The 20,801-nt window shown below is 50.5% G+C and overlaps 8 protein-coding genes across 8 annotated transcripts; 4 read left to right on the forward strand and 4 right to left on the reverse strand.

The window, feature by feature from the left end:
* Positions 1 to 33: 33 nt before the first annotated feature.
* Positions 34 to 2,853, reverse strand: N7508_010147 (uncharacterized protein; the record flags this gene model as incomplete). Its single annotated transcript, XM_058468207.1, has 4 exons — positions 34 to 91; positions 143 to 309; positions 362 to 2,476; positions 2,551 to 2,853. 4 exons carry the CDS (start codon positions 2,851 to 2,853, stop codon positions 34 to 36), a joined length of 2,643 nt encoding a protein of 880 aa, XP_058316053.1.
* Positions 2,854 to 3,072: 219 nt separating this feature from the next.
* On the forward strand, positions 3,073 to 3,832 carry N7508_010148 (nuclear cap-binding protein subunit CBC2; the record flags this gene model as incomplete). The annotated part of the gene is made up of 5 exons (XM_058468208.1): positions 3,073 to 3,138; positions 3,212 to 3,306; positions 3,359 to 3,403; positions 3,455 to 3,646; positions 3,703 to 3,832. 5 exons carry the CDS (start codon positions 3,073 to 3,075, stop codon positions 3,830 to 3,832), a joined length of 528 nt encoding a protein of 175 aa, XP_058316054.1.
* A 137-nt stretch (positions 3,833 to 3,969) lies between these two features.
* Positions 3,970 to 4,827, reverse strand: N7508_010149 (pyridoxal 5'-phosphate synthase glutaminase subunit PdxT; the record flags this gene model as incomplete). Its single annotated transcript, XM_058468209.1, has 2 exons — positions 3,970 to 4,540; positions 4,595 to 4,827. The coding sequence occupies 2 exons, from the start codon at positions 4,825 to 4,827 to the stop codon at positions 3,970 to 3,972; spliced, it is 804 nt and encodes a 267-aa protein (XP_058316055.1).
* Positions 4,828 to 5,470: 643 nt separating this feature from the next.
* N7508_010150 (4'-phosphopantetheinyl transferase family protein) lies at positions 5,471 to 6,763 on the forward strand (the record flags this gene model as incomplete). Its single annotated transcript, XM_058468210.1, has 1 exon — positions 5,471 to 6,763. The coding sequence occupies one exon, from the start codon at positions 5,471 to 5,473 to the stop codon at positions 6,761 to 6,763; it is 1,293 nt and encodes a 430-aa protein (XP_058316056.1).
* A 1,896-nt stretch (positions 6,764 to 8,659) lies between these two features.
* On the forward strand, positions 8,660 to 9,855 carry N7508_010151 (asparaginase ahrA; the record flags this gene model as incomplete). Its single annotated transcript, XM_058468211.1, has 2 exons — positions 8,660 to 8,828; positions 8,882 to 9,855. The coding sequence occupies 2 exons, from the start codon at positions 8,660 to 8,662 to the stop codon at positions 9,853 to 9,855; spliced, it is 1,143 nt and encodes a 380-aa protein (XP_058316057.1).
* A 591-nt stretch (positions 9,856 to 10,446) lies between these two features.
* On the reverse strand, positions 10,447 to 14,535 carry N7508_010152 (anaphase promoting complex subunit bimA; the record flags this gene model as incomplete). The annotated part of the gene is made up of 7 exons (XM_058468212.1): positions 10,447 to 10,613; positions 10,670 to 11,499; positions 11,615 to 11,659; positions 11,947 to 12,014; positions 12,078 to 13,918; positions 13,970 to 14,143; positions 14,199 to 14,535. The coding sequence occupies 7 exons, from the start codon at positions 14,533 to 14,535 to the stop codon at positions 10,447 to 10,449; spliced, it is 3,462 nt and encodes a 1,153-aa protein (XP_058316058.1).
* A 724-nt stretch (positions 14,536 to 15,259) lies between these two features.
* On the forward strand, positions 15,260 to 15,861 carry N7508_010153 (SND2/TMEM208 family protein; the record flags this gene model as incomplete). The annotated part of the gene is made up of 2 exons (XM_058468213.1): positions 15,260 to 15,268; positions 15,355 to 15,861. 2 exons carry the CDS (start codon positions 15,260 to 15,262, stop codon positions 15,859 to 15,861), a joined length of 516 nt encoding a protein of 171 aa, XP_058316059.1.
* An 854-nt stretch (positions 15,862 to 16,715) lies between these two features.
* N7508_010154 (uncharacterized protein) lies at positions 16,716 to 20,713 on the reverse strand (the record flags this gene model as incomplete). The annotated part of the gene is made up of 4 exons (XM_058468214.1): positions 16,716 to 18,255; positions 18,333 to 19,766; positions 19,818 to 20,534; positions 20,598 to 20,713. 4 exons carry the CDS (start codon positions 20,711 to 20,713, stop codon positions 16,716 to 16,718), a joined length of 3,807 nt encoding a protein of 1,268 aa, XP_058316060.1.
* Between the last annotated feature and the right edge of the window lie 88 nt (positions 20,714 to 20,801).

A 20,801-nucleotide genomic window follows, 5' to 3' on the forward strand; every position in this document is an offset into this window, starting at 1 on the left:
TCAAAAATCTCCATAAACAAATCACTGGAAAGTTCATAGACTCGTGTTGAGTCGTTCCAAGCGTGCGGTAATCGCATCAATGACAGCAGACCTGGAATGTAGTTAGTCATAGATCCATCCATAGGCATAAAGATAAACATACTCTCGTTCAACCATTCTCATAGCATCCGCAACCTTGGCACGTTGCAGGCGTTGCGGGACCTTGGGGTGAGCCCCGTTTGGAGAGTTCGGACTTGCAGGCTCAGCAGATGGCGACTTGGCAGCAATAGTCTTGGTCTGGGCGATAAGATCCAAAGCAAGGCGTTTGACCTAAAATAAATCTGAGCGAGTGAGATTAAAAAAAACCTGGGAGCAAACTTACAGTCTCCAAGCGAGGTATCAAATCTTGATTCTCATCTTGATCCTCATTCTGACCAGGCTGCAAGTATCCAGACAAAGACTTGACCTCGGTAACCCAGGTCTTCTCCCTTTCACTCAGGGGACGACCTCCGGAGTTCAAAACCTTCTTGCGTAATGCCTCGTATCGGCGCTGCAATTCATCTTGCTTATCTTTGGCGGCTTGCAATCTCTTGTCCAGGGCTTCTCCAGTTCGGACGCCTTCTGTGCGGTGTCCATCTTCTCCAATCTCACTGGTGACACCCTTGACGCGCTCCGCAACATCTGAAATTTGCTTCAATTGATCCTGCATCTCGCCCTGTAGACGTTCGCACCGGCGAAAAAGATCCGAGGCAGCTCTTTCGAGAGCATTTGTGTGCGCGGACAGAACACGGTGAGCAGTAGCCACAAGGTCCAATGTTGCAGGGGACAGGCGTACTTGCTCCTTGAGTGTATGGCGTTGGCGGTGCGGAACATGCTTTTCAACGAATGAATTCAGCGGGCATTCGGAGTAGAAGATTGCGGGAACTTGATATGGTGCGCGCCGAGGGGGCATAGTCACTGAGGTTGCCGTTGTGGCCTTCCTCTCATAAAGCTGCCTTTCAAGTGCCGCGGCGAGGGCGTCTTCTGGCGAATCCATCACTGCTGCATATGGGTTTGATGGAAGCGAAGTGAGAAGCAGGTAGCCAAGATCAAAATCATAAAAGACAAGTGACTGCGCGAGGTGTTCATTCTTCGAAGTGATATCAGCTTCTGAGACCTGCAGGATCTTTTCTCTTTGACAGACATTTCCGTCGCAAAGAACCTGCAGGCGGAAAGCAGAACCAGCAGAGTCTTCCGCCTGTAATTCGGCTTCCAGTCTTTGCGCCCATGCGGTCAAAGACAGAGATACCACATTGGTTGCAGTCGTGACAAAGAAAGAATAGCGAGAGTGGATATCCTTGGTGAAAGTGGGCCATGTAGTTGCTTCGCCGGTCCTAACAGTATCCAGGGATTCGACCAGGACAAGATCAGATGGTTCCGAGAGAGGTGTTCGGAAGGCGTTCTTTTGGGCCTTGGGCAGCCACTGTCCCTCAACGCCGTCGAGCTCCAAACATATGTGAACTCGGCCATTTCCACTCGAAAGAGAGAGAACAGTGGCCGAGAGTTTATCCTGTTCGCTGGCATCAACGGCCAGTTCTTCCTCTTCGCCCATCATGAGATCATCAACATTCAGTCTAGCAGCAATGACAAGAATGTCACAAAGGTCAAGGTCATCCAGTTCATCACCGGTATCAAATCGGAAAGGCCCTTGCAATCTGGGAATAGCGCTAGGAGTGGCGGGGCGAGTGAAAATCTCCGCGCCCTGGAGGGTTTCGGCTCCAGCAGGCAGACCCAAAGGCTCTTGATCGTCGAGCTCGCTGAGCCAATCGTACTGTTGCCGGCACGCGGTCAATTCCTCGTCGAATTGGTCGGGGTCTTGCTCTAGAGCCGTTAACTTCGGAACAATCGCCGAAGAGAGGGAAGGGATAGTCGTTGATGGAGCCTGCCACTTGGAGGGCAGGAGAGGGCACAGTGCGTAGAGATCACCGGGTCTCATGGCCACCCACAGGGTCATTGGTGCCCACGCATCCTCTTTTTCTTCTCCACTGCCCGCAAAACAGGCCGAAGCGACCTCCATGTCGATAAGATCAGCCGAAAATCCCTTGTTCTTGCCAAATCCTGAAGGCGCAAAGTCTTCATCAGACGAAGTTCCATCGACAAGCTTCTTCAAATCGATTGCCAGGGTTGGCTGGTCAAAGGACCAGTGGTTGTTGCGGTCCAACTCCCACACGCGCACCGCGGCGTCAGCGGTGATTGTAACAATACAACCGCTAAGGTTGCTGTGCAGGCCCAAGGGATGCCATAGTGCAGATACAACCGGCGCCTCAGGAATGACATGAGTGGTCGGTCCCAGCTGGTATGTCTTCAGGCGAAGGGCGGTAGAGTCGGAAGACGACAGGTGCGAAGAATCGGGGAGGACAGAGATGTGAACGGTGTGTTCAGTGATAATTGCGAGGAAGGCGCCATTTGGTGAGGGAATGATTTGTTTTATCAATCCATACACAGGGACAGCCAAAACCTGCGTAAGATGTTAGTCGCGATTGATCACAACAAAATTGCAAAATTCTGTAAGCTATCGCAGTCAATACGTACCCTGTAGGATGGCAACTTTGTATCTGTGGCATTTCCAACATCGGCAGATCCCTTCTTCTGCTTATTTTGTTGTTGCCATTGATCTTTGAGGCGCGCAAGGTTTGACCAGCGGATCTCATTATCAACCACGGCGAACACTTCATTTCCCCTTCTGGCAATCGTTCGATTCGGTCCGCTGGTAGGTGGTTTCGATGACTTGTTAATATCTTCCGCCGGGCTCTGCGAGGATTTGCTGGTCAGGAAGCTCGCGCCAGGCGAGGGCCGGCACAGCCAGGCTGGCGCATAGCTGTTGACTTTTGGCATCGCAGATAAAATCAGAAAGAACGATATGGTCCGTTATGCTTAAGGCGGTCAGAGCATTACAGGTGGTAAAATGGCAAAGAGGGTAGAGGCAGATGAAAGAGTTGTTGATGCGGAGTGGAATTCTTGCCGCGCCAAGATCTTCTGAGAGCTCCGAGCTTCTTTGCTCCGACCTCCCGTCCTCCTCCTCCTTCTCTACTCAATCTTCATTACATTCTCGTGATGAGTTTGCTCGCTATCAACACAGTGGACCGCCTGGATAGGCCAAGTGCCTACTATGTCAGTAAGGTTGGTTGCCGCCCTTCCGACGTTGCGCTCTACAAAGCAACGAGAACAGCCCGAGTCGCTAAATGGCATATAGAACAAGCGTCGCAGATTTAATGACCGCGAAGATGAGAAGCCCGAGGAGCCCGATGACAAGTTGAAGAATGCGACTACTCTCTATGTGGGAAACCTGTATGCATGCACCCTACAAACTTCAAGCATCGGCCGCCATTGACCAATTCAGCTCCTTCTACACCACTGAGGAACAAATCCATGAGCTCTTTTCCAAGTGAGTTTGCGCGCTTTTTTTTAACGACCCAAGTCTAATCCCAACTTCTAGGTGCGGTGAAATCAAGCGCCTAGTGATGGGCCTGGACCGATTCAACAAGACACCCTGCGGATTTTGCTTCGTCGAATACTATACACACCAGGATGCGTTGGACTGCTTGAAGTATATCGGTGGAACCAAGCTGGATGAGCGAATCATTCGCGCTGATCTCGACCCTGGATTCGAGGAAGGACGGCAATTCGGGTATGCGGTCTTCAAGATACGATTTATGAATGGAGGATGGCTGACCCTTTTGATAGACGAGGCAAGTCGGGTGGACAAGTGCGCGACGAATACCGCGAAGAATATGACCCGGGCCGTGGTGGATATGGTCGCGCCTATGACGAGCAGCGCCAGCGCGAGGAAGATGAGTACGGTGCCGGCAGGTAGGTTAGCGCATGATGAAACTGTACTGGCACAATCAAGCAATGGCGTTATCCCACTTGTGGTGAATCAATTAGCAAAAACAGGAAATGTCTATTCACCTAATACCCTATTTACAATGGTCTCTTGATCTAGTGTCTCATCTATTGTGCCAACTTTCTTCGCTTCAGTACGGCCGATTGCACCTGGCGCAGCCACCATGCATGGATTCTTGCGTCGCCAGTCAACTCCGGGTGGAAGCTGGTGCCAAACACATTGCCCTGTCGCACTGCAACAATATCACCAACCTCCTCATCCGGGTTGATGTCTCGGTTCTCTGTGGCATTGCGAGCTGCAGGGCCCAACAATGTGGCGAGTACCTCGACATGGTCGTCTGTTGCTGCCTCCGCCACCGAGTCGCGTGCTCGCCGAGACGGTGCCACGACAGTCTCCTCGAGTCGAGTCTCTTCTTCCTGGATGCCCTCATGGTGAGGCAGGATCTTTTCGACAATCGGTGCCCGAATGAAGACAGCTGGGAACGGTGCGGCGTCCTCTCCCAAGAAGGGCAGATCCAATGGTCCCTGGAAGCTATCTGTCTGTCGACCAAAGTGATTCCGATTCACTCTTACATCGAGACCACCAATAAGCTCCTGACCACCCCTCTTTGTTTTGTTGGCCGACTCGGCGAGCAGAATGAGGCCGGCGCATGTGCCCCACGTTGGTTTGCGATCCACCCTGTATACCGAACGCATTAGATTGAATTGGCGTAGATTAGTCGGGAATACCTACTTCACAAAGTCTCGTAATGGCTCCAGAAGATTTGATCTTGCTGCGACCAAAGACATAGTGGTGCTTTCACCTCCGGGCAGGACCAGTCCATCGCATGTTGACAGCTCTTGTGGCGTTCGTACTTCGATGAACTGCCATTCTGACGGAGGGGCTTGTTCGGCGGCTTTCTTCAGTAGTTGAACATGCTCGAAGAATGCGCCTTGAAGGGCAAGGACTCCGACGGTAATCGTCATTTTATGTGAATTGGCAAATTCCAAATTGCTTCTTTTGTTGCGATGACTCTTGATGCACGTGATTTTGACTTTCCGGCGGGAAACTTATCACCACGTGATGAAGACCCACCGCCACAGTATAAACCATTCTGCCAGACAAATACATTGTGATTGTTTTAGATGCGTGCATGTATATGGAACCAATAAGAATATATTAGACTCTGCATATGTTTATTAGTTGCCCATCAACCGTTTCTCAATGGGCATTTGTATTGTTGATAAATATCAGACGTACGTGCACCTGGCCTGGAGGAAGGAATTTATTTCCTCAACACCGAATTTTGCCCTTTTGTGCCGCATGAAGAGACATTCGCTCCTTCCATATTTGATTTCCCCGTCCCACACTTCCGCAGGCCTCCCCTTTACGCCTTCACAGCTCATTCGTCACTCCCTCGACAATTACCGCCTGCCTGTTACAGAAGTGTTATCAACACGTGCGACGATAAGATCGATAAGGATGTGGCGCGGGGTGCCCGCGACGGTCGAGGGACACATGCGGCCCCAGGATTATGATCGTCTCTTGCAGATGGCCTATCCGGCAGTTGTGAGTGTTAATCAGCTTGTTTGCTATCTAAAAATTCCTTGACTAAAGCAATAGACAAAAATGGTAACCAACACGATTCGGCAGGAGGACATCTCCACACCACTCAACTCGGACAAGGTCGACAATTCTCTGGCATCCCAACCAACTTTGGTGCGATGGTACATTGACACTCGGCGCTGGGACGACATGGCCCTTAACCTTCCTTTACTCGAGACTCTGACTCAATCTGACCGAGACGCTGTCCTAAAGTACCACCACTTGTCGGATAAGCGCATGTCCCTGGCGTCTCAACTCTTGAAGTACTTCTTTGTCCACCAGGCTACTGGCGCATCTTGGAAGGAGATCATGATTCGCCGCACTCCCATGCCCGAGAACCGACCATACTACGACTCCAGCGTGGAATTCAATGTCAGTCATCAGGCATCTCTGACTGTCCTTGCAGGGTCGCGTGCACCGGAGAGCAATACCCTGACTAGCTCCTATCCACCCCGAGTTGGAATTGATATTGCATGCGTGGATGAACCCAATCGCCGTCGCTCTGATCGGCCCCCAAAGACCCTTACAGCTCTGGCATCTTTCGTGGATATCTTCACCGAGGTTCTCTCGGCCCGTGAACTGGAGACCATCAAGAACCCTCGGGCAACTCTCGAACTAGCTCGCAAGCACGGTATTAATAAGAGCGATGCAGGGGGTGACTCGGAAGAAAGCCTGGCTCTCTATGGTCTGCGCCTTTTCTATTCGGTCTGGGCTCTGAAAGAGGCATATTTGAAAATGACCGGAGACGGTCTTCTAGCCACTTGGGTGCGTGATCTACAATTCTCAAATGTCATTCCCCCAGAGCCTGTCTCTAAGCGTGGTGTCACCGAATACCCTCTATGCGAACCCAGTCCTGTCGAGCAAACTACTTTCATTGCTCCATCGGTTCAGAACTGGGGTGCACCATACACGGATATCCAAATCAAGCTCAAGGGAAACCCCGTCAATCATGTACGCGTCCAACTTTCTGCCTTCGAGTCGGACTTCATCGTGGCCACTGCCGCGGCCGGGTCTAGCATTGGTACCGTTTCCAAGCAAGTCCAGAATGACGGCGATCACCACTTGCCAGGATACTTCGAGCTATCTGATCAAAATGGAGCAAAGGATATGCGGATTGCGCCCTCTGCAGTTCGAACAGTCGGCGAGCGGGACCCCTGGCGAGTGCAGTCAGCAATAAGCGACCCTTGGTTGCCTATGCAAGAAGTGGACATTGACCTCGACATTCGACCCTGTGCTGAGGGCCGCTGTGTTCACTTCCAGAGCCCACAATCAATTTTCGCGTATGCTAATACACAAACTTTTGAATCATCTGGTTAGGACCAATAACTAAATCTTCAATTCTAGAAACAAACCCACTCCAACGATAGATCCAATGGACTCCCCAGATCTCAACTACCTATGAGATATGACTTATTCACATTTTATGCATTCCCCAGCGTCTTGCATATTCGACATCTGAGCGATTTTCCAGCGCAATGATTCCCCTGGGCATTTTAACGCATCTTCTGTTGGAATTACACGGCCGTGCTGATTGGCAACTTTGTATCAATACATTTCCGTGTTGCACACGGCAGAAGTCTCATCTTATCATTCCTTCTTGCTCGTTATCACGCGTCGCGTATATTAGAAAGAAGATGGCAACAACAAGTGGTAGCAGACGCAGCATTCATACGCCCTTCTATTATGGAATTGATTTAAGCAGTACTTGGCAATGGATCCAAAGCTAGGGCTAGTATCAATCGAAATCTGATTTGGAGGTGGTTCTCACCTTAAAAGAGAGACTGCAAATAAAAACCGATGGCACATATCTCCTGGTCCACGCCTCAAATACGTGTACCACAGTCAGGTAGATACGGGGTGTTAGGGGTTGTAATGGAATACGACACCCTGCATTCGGACATACCAGATGATTGGGAGAGAACACCACTGTCTTAGGCTGCCAGGGTTGGAATTAGAAGGGCAGTGCAAGCCCTTCTCGGAGATGCGAGAGTCAACATCAACCCAAGAGACAGATGGGGCTTCACGCCATTAGCACGCGCTGCGTGTGAGGGATGTGCTGTCGTGGGTAGCGATGTGCTCGCAAAGGGGTGCAGATACAAATGCAAAAGACAACGCATGCAGGCAGATCGCCTTTGCTGCGAGCATATCCCCTTTTCCTTCTTCCTCCCTTTCTTTGTAGCCAGTAGTCATCGACCGAATCCATTCAAGGGTTCCTTTTGCATTCAAGTATACAACTTGGCTGGTAGCACCTTATTCCCGAAATGAAGAGGTTAGAAATAAATTGACACCTCTCTAGACAAGCGACGAAGTATACGCATTAGAGATTGTGAAATAATTCAGATCAGCACTACAATTTACCCCATTCAGCTGGCGCAAAAATGGAGCGTTTGCGGGATTTCCACAGCCCGCTCGGAGGAGGTCCACTCGGTGATGAATTACTTTATGTTTCGATCAAATTTGGGGTCATTCTATGATCGTCAGGAGCAATAACGAATCAAAAGCTCGGTTTACCTCCCGAGCTTATTTGTCCGAATATGGGCCGATAATTCCGCACTTTATATACTTGGCTGGTCTTAGAGCTCGGAGGCCGCGGCCTCTCTCGGGTCCTCGCCAAGAATGCCATGATTAATGTTAGTCATTTATTGAGGCTTTTTTGTTGAGTGATTATGGGGCGTGTGTGATGTAGACAATTACCGAGCTGGATATTGATATTTGGTTAAGGAAAGAGGTTGATGCTCTATAATTGTAGGCATTGAAGTATGAAAGTCCGAGTTAGAGAGAACAAGATACGGACATCATGTTATATTCTTCTAGAATAAATCTATAGCCAATCAAAGAATACCTGCACAGCATAATCCTACTCTAATCCGGCCGTTCCTGAAGAATGACGATCCTGTCTCTGTACCCCAAATTTCATCTCCAAATTTCATCCACTTTCCCCATACAGACATGTATCATACTCCATAAATTTAGACTCTAAAGAAAACTACGACATACTAGGGTCTCAATCAAGGCATAACAATATTGTTCAAAGCTGCCAAGAAAAATATTCGAGCATACGAAGATGTCCAGAACCCGGCTCGGAACTGCAGAAAGCGAGTCAGGCGTCAGTTTCCGATCTATATAAAGTGCCATCTACGCCGGCCTTCACGCTCATATCACTCTCCAACTCACAGCATTCCCTGGTCAGACAATTATAGCATAGCTTTCAACATGGGCTTCCATCTCAACACATTCCTTGTCTCGGCTTTGGCTGCTACAAGCTATGCCTCTCCCTTAATCCAAGCTCGAGCTTCCAACAACACATCCTATACCAACTCCAATGGCCTGAAGTTCAACCACTTCAATGCTTCGCTGCCTAATGTCACCCTCCTAGCAACCGGTACGTATAGCCCCTTATCATACACCAAAAGATCCAACCTAATACGAAAACAGGCGGCACAATCGCCGGCACAAGCGACGACAAAACCGCAACAGCAGGCTACGAATCTGGCGCATTATCAATCACCCAGCTGCTAAGCGGAATCCCAGAAATCAACAACATCGCCAACGTCGCCGCCGTCCAAGCCACAAACGTCAACAGCGGCGATGTCTCCTCGTCCCTCCTCCTAAACCTAACCCACACCCTCCAAACAACCGTCTGCGACGACCCGACCATGTCCGGCGCAGTAATCACACACGGCACAGACACACTCGAAGAATCAGCCTTCTTCATCGACGCAACAGTAAACTGTGGCAAGCCAATTGTCTTCGTAGGCTCGATGCGTCCTTCAACCGCCATTTCCGCCGATGGACCTATGAACCTGCTGCAGGGTGTGACCGTGGCTGTGGATGAAGATGCCAAGGAGCGTGGTGCACTTGTCGTACTGAATGACCGCATTGTCTCTGCTTTCTTTGCTACGAAGACGAATGCCAACACTGTTGATACGTTCAAGGCGTATGAGCAGGGAAGTCTTGGAACCATTGTTTCCAACACGCCTTACTTCTATTACCCTGCTGTGCAGCCGAATGCGAAGCATGCTGTTGATGTTGCCGATGTGGATTCTATTCCGCGAGTTGATATTCTCTACGCTTATGAGGATATGCATGTCGATTCGTTGTACAGTGCAGTTAAGAATGGTGCTCAAGGGATCGTTATTGCTGGTGAAGGTGCTGGTGGTATTTCCAGTGACTTTGGTGATGCTATCAATGATGTTGTTGCTAAGCATGATATTCCTGTTGTGTTGAGTCACCGGACTGTGAACGGGGAGGTCCCTACTGCTGATATCACTGGTGGGAACAAGAAGACCCAGATTGCTAGTGGGTTGTTCAACCCCCAGCAGTCGCGTATCTTGGTTGGATTGTTGTTGGCTGAGGGTAAGAAGGTTAAGGAGATTCGGGAGGTGTTTGAGAGGGCTACCGTTGCCTGAATGCCTTCTTGGAACTTCATGAAAGGAATATACGTAGAATAATGAGAAGGCTAGAACAGGCAAATAAAATTTAGACGGTCACAGAGAGATCAATGACTTTATATTCTTGGCTCTCAAAGTGTATGCAGACACCACTCTTGTAAGGATATTAGTACAGTACAAGAAGCAAAAGCAAAACGTAATTCGGTCTATTGAGCCAGGTCGTGTCATGCGTTGTTGCTAAAGATATATACATTCCAAGGTGCAAAGGGGAGAAGAGGGCCAGAACCGAAAGGAGAATGTCTAATGTAATACCAATACCCGTGAGCAGTAGTAATAGGTGATAAGTTAGACGTCCAAGGTTTCCCAAATTCGAATTCTTGTGGTAGGAACTGGAGAGTATGTACCAAAGAAGTGAATGGGAATATGCTGCATGAAGAGCGGGGGACGAGTTGCTCCTCTGGTGGAATCAAATCGGGGCGGGTGATAGGGTATGTTACCTTGCTGTCATGGACTTCGTTCCCGATGCCCATTGTCGGGTCTAACCAAGGGGGACAGCCAGTAAATGTCGAGCGAGGCGGAGAACCTGTGACGCAGAACAGTTGAACGCGTTTAGATCTCAATGGCGCTGGAAACACCGTTGGTGTGGGCAGTATCAACCTTTTCCTTCTGGGCACGGGACAATTCAGTCAGGGTGTTGAGCATCGAGTCTCGGGTTGAGGTTGTCAATTGATCCACATCGGCCGATGTCAAATCCTTGGTCAGGATAGGAGGCAAAACTATTCATGAGTGATTAGTTATGTTCACTCTTATGAGACTCGAACAAGGAACAAACCTTTAATCCTGATAGTTCCGGCATTGAAGCGCCACGCACGAGGCGACAGAATGTGGGAGTAGTTCTCCGCCACAATAGGAACAATTGGCACGCCGGCCTTAACAGCCAGATGGAAAGCACCCTTCTTGAAAGGCAAAAGAGTAGGCTCATCAGAGTAACTCCGGGTACCCTCAGCAAAAATGAAAACACTCTGGCGGTGGTTGCGCATTTCATCCGCAGCACCATCAAAGGCCTTGAGGGCGGTCTCGCGGTTGGCACGGTCAATGAAGACAGTACGAGAGAGGGCCATAAACCATCCCAGGAAAGGAATGTTGCGCAGAGACTTCTTAGCAGTCACACTGCAGTAGGGTGGGAAGATACAGCCTAGCATCAACACATCCAGCTCGGTCTGGTGGTTACCAAGGAAGACAGCCGGACGGGTAGTGAGGTACTCCTCGCCCTCGATGACCTCGAACTTGACACCGGTGGTGAAGCGCATCAACCACTTGAAGCTGCGCCCAGTAGCCCATTGTGAGATACGACCATATCCAACTAGCCGCAGGCAGATTGAGACCACCACGCCGTACGCGGCAGCCACGAGTAGGCAGCCGTAGGATGCAAGACACCGGGCGGCAAAGGCAGCACGAGGTACTTTCTGACCGAGGGCGAAGAGTGAGGCTGTTACCACCACAAAGGAGCTAACGCCTGACACGATATAGGAGCCGAACGACATGGCGACGGTTTGTTGAGGAGATGCTGGGGAGAGATATATGGTCAGATCGGAGACTTTAATCAGGAGGAGGGGACATACTTTCAGAAATAGAATGGGCACCCCAGCCCAGGTACTTAATCTGAGAAGGAGGAGGAACAAACAAAAAAGAGATACAGCTTCAAATGCACTGAGCCATGACTGTGGGGAAGAGCAAGTCGGCGTTGAATCGTTTTTTTGCCCCGAGGCCGACTCACCGCCCGCTGCAGATGACGGGGTCACGCAGGCCGGAAAGTATGCAGCTACAATAGGTTAAGCTCAGAGGCATGTCACATTTGCCTAGATAAATCATGAGAACAAGTGCATGCAGCATGGAAACATAATGAATTATGCAAGCACCCGTCATCTCATCCGTGCCAGAGAAAATCGTCAACTAATGTACAGAACACCATGCTTGATGCCAGATATCTAAACCTGGAAAAGAAAACTCCACAGTGATGCTGTGCAAAGAGGCCTCAAACGCCGAGTTCATAAGAAAGCGTTCCCATGTGGGAACAAAATAGAAAGACCTGGGACATCACAGGTCTACGCTATGTCCTCATCCTCCATCTCGTCTTCATCCAAGGATTCCATCGCGTCCTTGATGTATTGTGCAGCCTGTGGGGAGTGAGAGTCAGCAAGAGATCCAAGAGTCAAGGAGTATTCTGAACTTGAGCGTACCTTTGGATCCAAGTTCAAGGCAGCAGTGAAATGCTTGATAGCATTGGCCTTGTCGTGGAGCACTTTGTACAGCTTTCCTAGCAGATAATGCACGTTTGCCTCATCCGGCGCCATATCCTTGAGAATCTTCAATTCTGCCATAGCAAACTTGAATTCATGCAGCTTCATTAGCACGCGCGCCTTGCGGAATCGGGCCAGGACTGATTGTGGAGCCAACGTGGAGGCCCTGCCGTAGTGGACCAGCGCTTCCTGGGGGTTATTCATTTTCTCCAAAACCAGACCGATGCAGCAGATTAATACCGCATTAGTAGGGTTGATGCTAGCTGCGTTGCGGAAGTGTTGCTCGGCAAAGTCAAGTTTGCCCATCTTATCGTACACTGTTCCCAGTCCGTACCAGGCGTTGTAGTGTCGATTGTCGGCATTGATCCCATTGCGGTAAGCCTCCAATGCCTTGTCATATTCCTCGTTGGCGACATACTCATGTCCTTGTAGAGTAAAGGCATAAGCGAATCCAGGGTCAATCAATGTAGCGCGCTTGAAGCACTTCAGTGCTTGATCATGATCCCGTTGGTGGGAGAAAGAGTTGCCAATGGCACACCATGCCTGAGGTGATAGCCGATCAGACTCAAGTAATTGGTGCGCCAAGTATGCCAACTCCACATCGCTTTTCAGATGCCATAATACAGTTGAGTAGATTTCCATGTCTTCTTGGCGAGAGGGCGCCAACATTTGAACCCTGTTGAAATATTTGGCAGCTTCTGTATATGCCGCTTGCTCAAACTGGGCCCGTCCAAGTTGAGCAAGAACCCATGAAGTCTCGCGCTGACCTTGAGAGAGTAAATTGAAGTTCTGGATAGCCTCTTGGCACTTGTAACGACTCAATGCGAAATGCCCACATGCAAGCTTATTGAAAAGCCCCAAAAGCCAGTTCAAAGCCTCGAGCTCTTTTGTTTTCTCGGCGTTCTTGGGCAATGGAGGAACCGGAGGATGTGGTGGCATTGATCCAGTACGATAGTCCTTGCTGTCATTGTCGGGTGCTTCCATGGGCTTTCGGTTACCACTCACAACGCGGCCGACTGTGGGTGCAGTTCCGAGTCGTCCTCTTGACTGGGCTCTTAATTTCTTCATCTCACGGCCGTCTTTTCCGGCAAGCGTGCTGTTTAGTGTACTGTTAGAAAGTTTGCTCGTGGTAGGCTTGATTTGATTGAACAAGCGAACGCTTCGACGCTGAGGAGCACCTGGTTCAACCGGATGTGATGGAGGAGGGGGATGGGCAACTTGCCCAGAGACTGTGCGCTTGCGATCACCAAACCTGGGGGCAGGAAGGGGATCTCTTTCCATTGGGACAGTGGGATATGCCTCTGGGTCTGTTCTTGTTTTATGTTTGGGCCTAATTCCTGTTGGGCGCATTCGGGGTGGAGCTTGGCCGGTTTGATCCAAGCTCATGGTCTGAGCTGGGCGTATCTTGCGAGCCGGGGCCATAGGTGCATCCCAGGTGGATTCAGGATCGGTGACACCATTTGCGATGCGGAACTCTTCAGAGCCACTGCTCTGTGCTCCCGGGGTCTCCATACCATCGTGGAATACTTGCTGCGCCACAGCGACAGAGCTGCCATTGAACTTTTCAAAGAGAGCAGAGCTTCCAAATGTGGATTCGGCGTCGCCGCGGGATGCGGGGACCATAAAAGGATCGGATACAGGGTGACCAGGGGGCTGCATAGGGTGAGATTCTGCAGCAGGGATGTTGTCTGATACTGCGGGTGCTTCATTTGGTGACGAGGATATCATTGCAAATAGTTCTGGACTCAGTTGGTAGATGTTGGGGACTCGAATGTTGACACCTGAATTCATGTGAGAAATATTTCTATCCAATCTCTGAGATCAATACATACCCGTTTCGCAGAGTCCTAGGAACGCGTCCCACATGAATGGGTTCAGCTTGAGTGCCTCAACATAACAGTCAACTGCCTTGTTCAAATCTTTATGAGCATGCCAAAGCTTTCCCTGTAAGCTGAACACAGCTGCAGCATCCGGAAGGTGCTGTCTTTGTGTTTCGCTATGCTTGTCTGTGGTTTCATTAGCCTTCAGTTCGATCCCAGGCACAAATTCGCGGACGCTTACTCCAGTGATTCTTGGTGACCCATAGATGCTTGCTGCGATCCAAAGCTGCAACGCCGTCCAAGTATTTCTCCAAATCCAAACAAGCTTGCGCGAAAACATAAGCGCAGCCAGCATGTAGACCCAGAGAACCCGAAGACTGACTGCAATCAAATGCAGCCTTCACTTCGCCATTGTGTAGGTGACAAAGCGCAAGCAGATATTGCGCCTCGTAGGATCGCGGTTCGAAGGCATGGAGACGGCTGGCGAGAAAGAGCGCGTTGCGAATTAGGTTATTATCGAGTTGGTAGTAGATGAGGTGCCGTAACTGGCTGGCGACATGTCCCGTGGACAATGCCATGGTGAGGGGTCGGGCAGCACGTTTTGCGACAGCGCGCGAGGTTCGATTCGGGTGAGGATAGGTCGAGGTTCAGAGTAATGATGCGATTGAGAGACTTGAAGGTACTTGGCCCATCAGCCTCCGGCGCCTTCCTTGGGGATGTTCTCCGAGACGCGGGGAGGAAACAACGACGCGATCGAGTCAGTTCTGACGTGAATTCTGGGAGCGCGATAAAACGGTCCATCAACGCCAGAAAGACATGAGACAGCGATAAGTCCAATGTCCGCGGACTGCTCTGAATGCAGGTGTCGTTCACTGGGCTCGGGAGGGCGTGGAGTGAGGAATGTAAACCAGATCCGGAAATGGTAGGAGGATGGACGAGGGAGATAAGAACCAACAAAGTGAGGTCTCGCTGGGTGAACCAGAATATTCAACCTCAGAGCAGGGACATGTCACCTCAAGAGGCAGAGTATGAAGCTTCAACGCTTTCTTTCTTGTTATTTTGGTCTCGAGAGGCCTTTGTCGTTTCTGCCGGGCGGTGACGGCGGTGAGGGTCGTGGAGGGCAACAATCGTCCGATGTACTGCAGCTGTCGTGCGTGTCCCCTCCTTTTCCGTTCAGCCTCGTTCTCCGATCTTGTGTCATCCTGAAGCATCTAGCTTGTTGAGCTGTTGATCAGGGGTATCAGAGATCCTGAAAATCGTCCATCAGTATCAGTTCGTGAGAAATCGGTGATCGCATCAAGCATGGCCCAGGTATGTACCAAACGTGTGGTTCTTTGCTGCTGCAGACTCCCTGTTAGCCTTGTTCACTGCTTAGAAACATTCTGACTCTATCACAGAAAGCCGCCAAAACCCTGGCGACCCGCAATGGCGCTATCCTCAACCGCACTCACCTGATATCGGCGGCATTGCACCTGCTCTTCCTCGTGCTGCACTTCATGTTCCAACGGCCTCGTTCCTTGAAGCCATACTTCTTCTTGGCTGTTCCCACTTTTGCCATTGAGTATTATCTTGACCGTGTGGGCCGGCCTCGTTACAACGAGGATGGTTCCTTGCGCTCCGCTGGCGAGGATCTCAATGCCACCGGTCTGACCGAGTACATGTGGGATGTACTTTACTGGACCCAGGGCTGCATCTTTGCTGCCTGTCTCTTCAATGACCGGGCTTGGTGGTTGTGGGTCGTGATTCCTTTGTATTCCGTCTACGCCGCCTATACCACCGTCATGGGCGTGAAGAAGGGATTCACCGGAATGGGTGGTGGCGGCGAAGAAGCTCAGAGTGAGGCTCCTAAGAGTAAGACGCAGTTGAAGAAGGAAAAGAGGGGTTCGACTATGAAGTACAGGTGATTTGGTTGGACCTGAATGGGTAAAATATGTAACAATACCTCGATATATATTGTGCGTTTCAGATTGGGATCAATACTATCTTAACAAAAAGTTGACATATTCGAAAGTTCCTACAGATATATATAAATGACTGAAATAGACTATTGGACAATGTCCTTGCGTAATTACTGGACAAGTCTTGAAGTGAATGTGCCATTTCATGCATTGTTTGTGTTATGAATTAGCCGTTCTTCTTTAGCCTCTGTTCTCACCTTTTTTTTCCACCTCTTTTTTGCCAATTTTCAAGTGCCATAGGTGAGCCCTTCAGATTATATAAATGTGGGAGTGGGAGAGGAGTCATGGCCACTGTTGTATTATCTAGTGCCTTTGGTGAATCATCTAGATTATACGACGTGACTAGAGTGAAGTACGTATGATTTTTTTGTCCAGCAAACAACCAGGTAGACTTATAAGGCTGCTACAGACAATATATATACTTGGATGATATACCAGTTCGATCATCACGAAAATATCAACAAACCAATCCATTGATTATATACTAAGCATGTCACTTCAAGATCCCTCGTATTTGAATCAAGAAATGATAACAGAAAACATAAGACAACGAGAAAGAGCCGAAATAGAAAAAGAAACTGTGCGTGTTGCAGGTCATGAGCATGTAGCCGTCGTAACAAACTATATGGGGAATAATGCGTCGGAAGCCGCGCACAACATGCCTAAGGCATGAGGACCAATTTCGGAGCAAACTGTTCGAGTCCGAGAGAGGGGAAAAGAAATAAAAGAAATTAAAAAAAAAAAGAAAATACATGATGCATGACGTGAAGGAGTAGAGTGATTTGGACAAAGCCACTCCTTCACAGTTCGTCCTTGAATGAAGATGCGGAATTCTTGAGACTGCTTGTCGCATCTTCCACGTGTGACGCAGCGGTCTCAACTGCCTCGGATGCAACGCTGCTGGCACTGGCAGCGAGATCAGCTAGCTGGGACTTGGCGCTTTCAACGGCGCCGGCAAGACGGAGGGTGGCGCTCTCAACTACGTTGGGCTCTTCACCGTAGATAGCTGCGCTGGCCTTGGATTGGATATCTTCGATAGCGTCTTTGGCGACATCGATGTAACCGGATTCCTTGCCGTAGACAGCGCTGCTCACTTGGGCAGAAGCTGTTGAGTAAGCGTCAGCTGCAGCATCTGTGGCCTGTTCAAAGGAGCCCTTGGGAGTTCCGTAAATTCCGACACTTGCAGCTTCAACAGCAGCGTGCAGTTGATCATTAGCATGCTGCATGATATCCTCCATCCTTGGCGTATCGGAGATAGCTGCAGCAGCGGCCGATGATGCAGCCTCATATGTCTCACTGATGTAGCTAGAGGCAGATGAAACAGCGGCAGTAGGGTAAGGCGTCTCGTATGCAGCTTGGAGCTTGCTCAACACGCTCTCAGTGAACGATGGTTGCTTGCCGACGATCAACTCAGAGACAATTTGTTGCACCGCTTCAAAGTGGACACGCTGGTTGTTCGCCACTTGTTGCAGATACGGTGTTGGTGCGCCATAAATCTGCTCGCTGGCCTTGGAAACTAGATGCTCCCAATTTTCAGATGCATGGCTGGAAAGAGACTCCAGAGGTCCTGGGGTGGTCCCATAGATAGCCGAGCTAGCAGAGACGGATGCCAACGAGAGAGACGCAGAAGCCGCGGAGAGGGCGGCGCTGTATCGCGATGAAGCGTCGTCAATGATACTCTGTGCTTTACCATCATCAGCGGAAGAGATGATCGAGCTGGCTGAAGCAACAACAGCTGCAAGGCTGGCGGAAGCCAAGAAAGAGGCTTGCTCGTATTGAGAGCCGGCTTCTTCGACGAGTCCCTTGAAGCTTCTAGAAACTGGTGTAGGGGTGGGAGAACCATAAACTGCATCAGATGCCGTAGAGACAAAGGCAGTATAGTGATCATGAGCTAGACCGACTGCCTCATAATAGCGACGCTGAGCATCGAGCACATAGGGCTGGAAGCCAGAATCGGTTGTTTGCGACGCTGTTGCCCGCACCTGAGCTAGCTGCTCAGAGGCCAGACTGAGTCCCTGGTCCAAGCGCGACGAGGCGATTGATGAGATCTGGGCAAGGGGTCCTACTGAAGATGGCGCAGGAGTGGCTCGAACGGCCCGAAGCTTCGACTCTAGCTCTTCAGTGGCATACTTGACCGACCCAGAGTAAGCTGCTTCAATAGAGGCAAGGAGCTGGGAATGAGCCGGGGCGCTAGACTGGGCCATTTGACCGAGAACCTGAGACTTTGCGATTTCATAGAGGATCTTGGCTTGAGATGTGGATTCAGCATATGCTGAGCTAGCCTCACCCACCACGGACCGAATGACTGGCGTGGGGGTACCGTAGATGACTGAAGAGGCACTGGTATTCAGAAACTCGATTAGCGAGCGTTCAATTGGGGGTGGAATTTTAAAATGTAGATAGTCTACACTACTTACGCCGCTACAGCCTCGGTGTATTTTTCAGAGGCAGCACTAGAAACCTTCTCTGCGGGACTCAAAGGAGTTCCGTAAAGAACCTCAGATGCGGCGGACCAGGCGTGAGAATACTGGTCACTGGCGAATAATGCCGCCTGCTCGCCAACGCCAGGGGTCTCGGAGGCACCGTAGATAGCCTCGCTCACAGCCTTGCTTGCCTCGGCGTAGGTGTCGCCAGCTTTGTTCGCGAGGCTATGCAAGGCATCCGAATGCTCGTCATCGAGGATGGGCTCTTGGTAAGAACCGACCTCAGCAGCCGCAACACCGAAGGCTGGTCTTGCAGAAGGTTGTTCCTCGATAATAAAATCATCCATAACAGACTCAGCATCATCAAGATTCTCATCTTCGGCAACAGCAGCGGGAGACGATTCGGCCTCTGGAGCTTCCTCGATAACCTCAGAATTATCGGTGCTTGACGCGGTTTGGTCCTTCGAAGCAGATTCAGAGGCCTCCTCGAAGGTCTTATCGTGATCCGAATCAACATTGATGTCTTCAGATTCTTCAGGCTCCTGCTGGGGCTTGGGTCTCGGAGGCGGGGCTTCGGTTCGAGTGTCGAAGTTGTCACTGACCTCACGAGCAGCGATCTTCCAGAGCCCAACATCCTTAAGCCTGACAAGTTCCTTGGCAGCCAATTCAGCTTCGTGCATGCCGCTGTCCAAGATATCACTTGCCACGGCTCTGGCCTCTGAAACAGACTTGTGGTGTGTCCCGACTTCCCGGATCTCGTTGCGCCAATCCTCGAGTTGGGCTTTCAAAGCATGGTACTTAGCCCAGTCCTTGTAGGTGACACCATCCATCCACGCCCAGCGCATACCGATCTCTTGCAATCCAAGATCACGGATGCTGTCGAGGACAGCTAGAGTCGAGTCAACAGCGGCATCCACCCGACGAACAAGTTCTTCGTCAAAAGAGGCGGACCATTCTCTGAGTGCATGGGCACGATCTCTCACAGAAATGGCGGAGGTCCTGATTTCCCTGACCAGCTGATCACCTGTCGACTCCTCAACATCTGGGGCATTCTCCTCGGGCATTGACTCCGCCAGGGTGTTGATGCAATTCTTGATTGAAGAGAGCTGCTCAGCTGATACCGATTGAAGGGCAGTAGAAAGGCTCTGGCCGTAACTGTTTGCACTGCTCGCAATGAGGGCGGAAACAATTTCTTCGATACGCTCCTCGAGATCCTCAATGCCCTTATCAGCTGCGAGAGAGAATTTTGCCTGCCACCTCTCAAGGTCTGACTCGATCTTAACCCGGTCTTGCTGCGCTTGCTCAGTTGCAGAGAGAGTGGGCTGAACAGGGGCTTCAGCTGTAGGAGTGGATGTCACAGTACTCGTGGTCTGAACTGGCTCCTCGGGTTGAGTGGTCTTAGAATAGACGGGCTGCAGGGATGAAGTGCTGAAGATGATGGTTAGCGTGCTTAATAGGTGATTGTAGGGCTCAACGTACCTGTCAGCTTCCTCCACAACAGCACGAAGGCGCTTGCCTTCCCTGTAGCTAGCCAAACGCTGGCCGATCTTGACCAATTGAGGCTCTACCTGCTCAGAGTAAAGGCCTGTGACATGAGGCCACAGTGAGCTGTTCGCAAAGTAGACTGCGGATGACCAGGTATACTGCGCACCGGGCATAACGTGGGTCGTTAAAATTCCCTGGCTCGTGGCATAAGTCTTTCCGATGAAAGGCATTGAGCGAGTGTAAAACGGCACCAGGTGGTTCCAGTAGATGGCCATCGCGGCGGAGTTGGCCTTTTGATAATACGGGGAGACAGCAGTCACACCCTGCTGGACATATGGGTCCACCTCAGCTAGATAGAACTGATTCGCCTTATCCCGAGCAGATTGCACTCGAGGGGTGACTTGGACTCGCCATTGCTCAGCACCGTAGATCTGGGCCTGTTCCAATGCCGGCGCACCGTATTTCTCATAACCGGATTTGGCAATTTTCGATGCCGGGGTATAGACTCGTTCGATAAAGACCTTGACATATGGGCAAGCCTGATCAACGTAAGGCGCCGCGTACGTATCATAATAGGGAGTGACATAGGGATCGACGTGCGAACGAGCGATAAGGTAAGGTTTGCAGACGCGCGGCGATGTTTCCGTGAGTTCTGCGATGTTGGAAGGACATTGTAGGAACGGCGTTACAAGCGCATACCAGATGCAGAGTCTGAAATGGCAGATGTCAATTGAATGTTCCCCCCTAATCGTGGTCTCCAGGGCTGGTACTCACCTCACAACGAGTCCAACTGTCCACCGCACGAAACCCTTTCTGCGCGGCTTAACCTCCTGTCGCCCGTTTGGTTTGACTGTGGTCTCCGCAAGATGTCCATTCTCCTGCACTGCCATCTTAACTGTGGCTGGCTCTTTCGAGTCCACGCGATCTCCTTGAAAGATGTGAGGTCGACCGCCGTAATATGCGGAGGGCTTGCCCTTT

The sequence above is a fragment of the Penicillium antarcticum genome (genome assembly GCF_028974205.1).
Source record: "Penicillium antarcticum strain IBT 31339 chromosome Unknown utg000009l_segment0_segment0, whole genome shotgun sequence".
Taxonomy (NCBI): domain Eukaryota; kingdom Fungi; phylum Ascomycota; class Eurotiomycetes; order Eurotiales; family Aspergillaceae; genus Penicillium; species Penicillium antarcticum.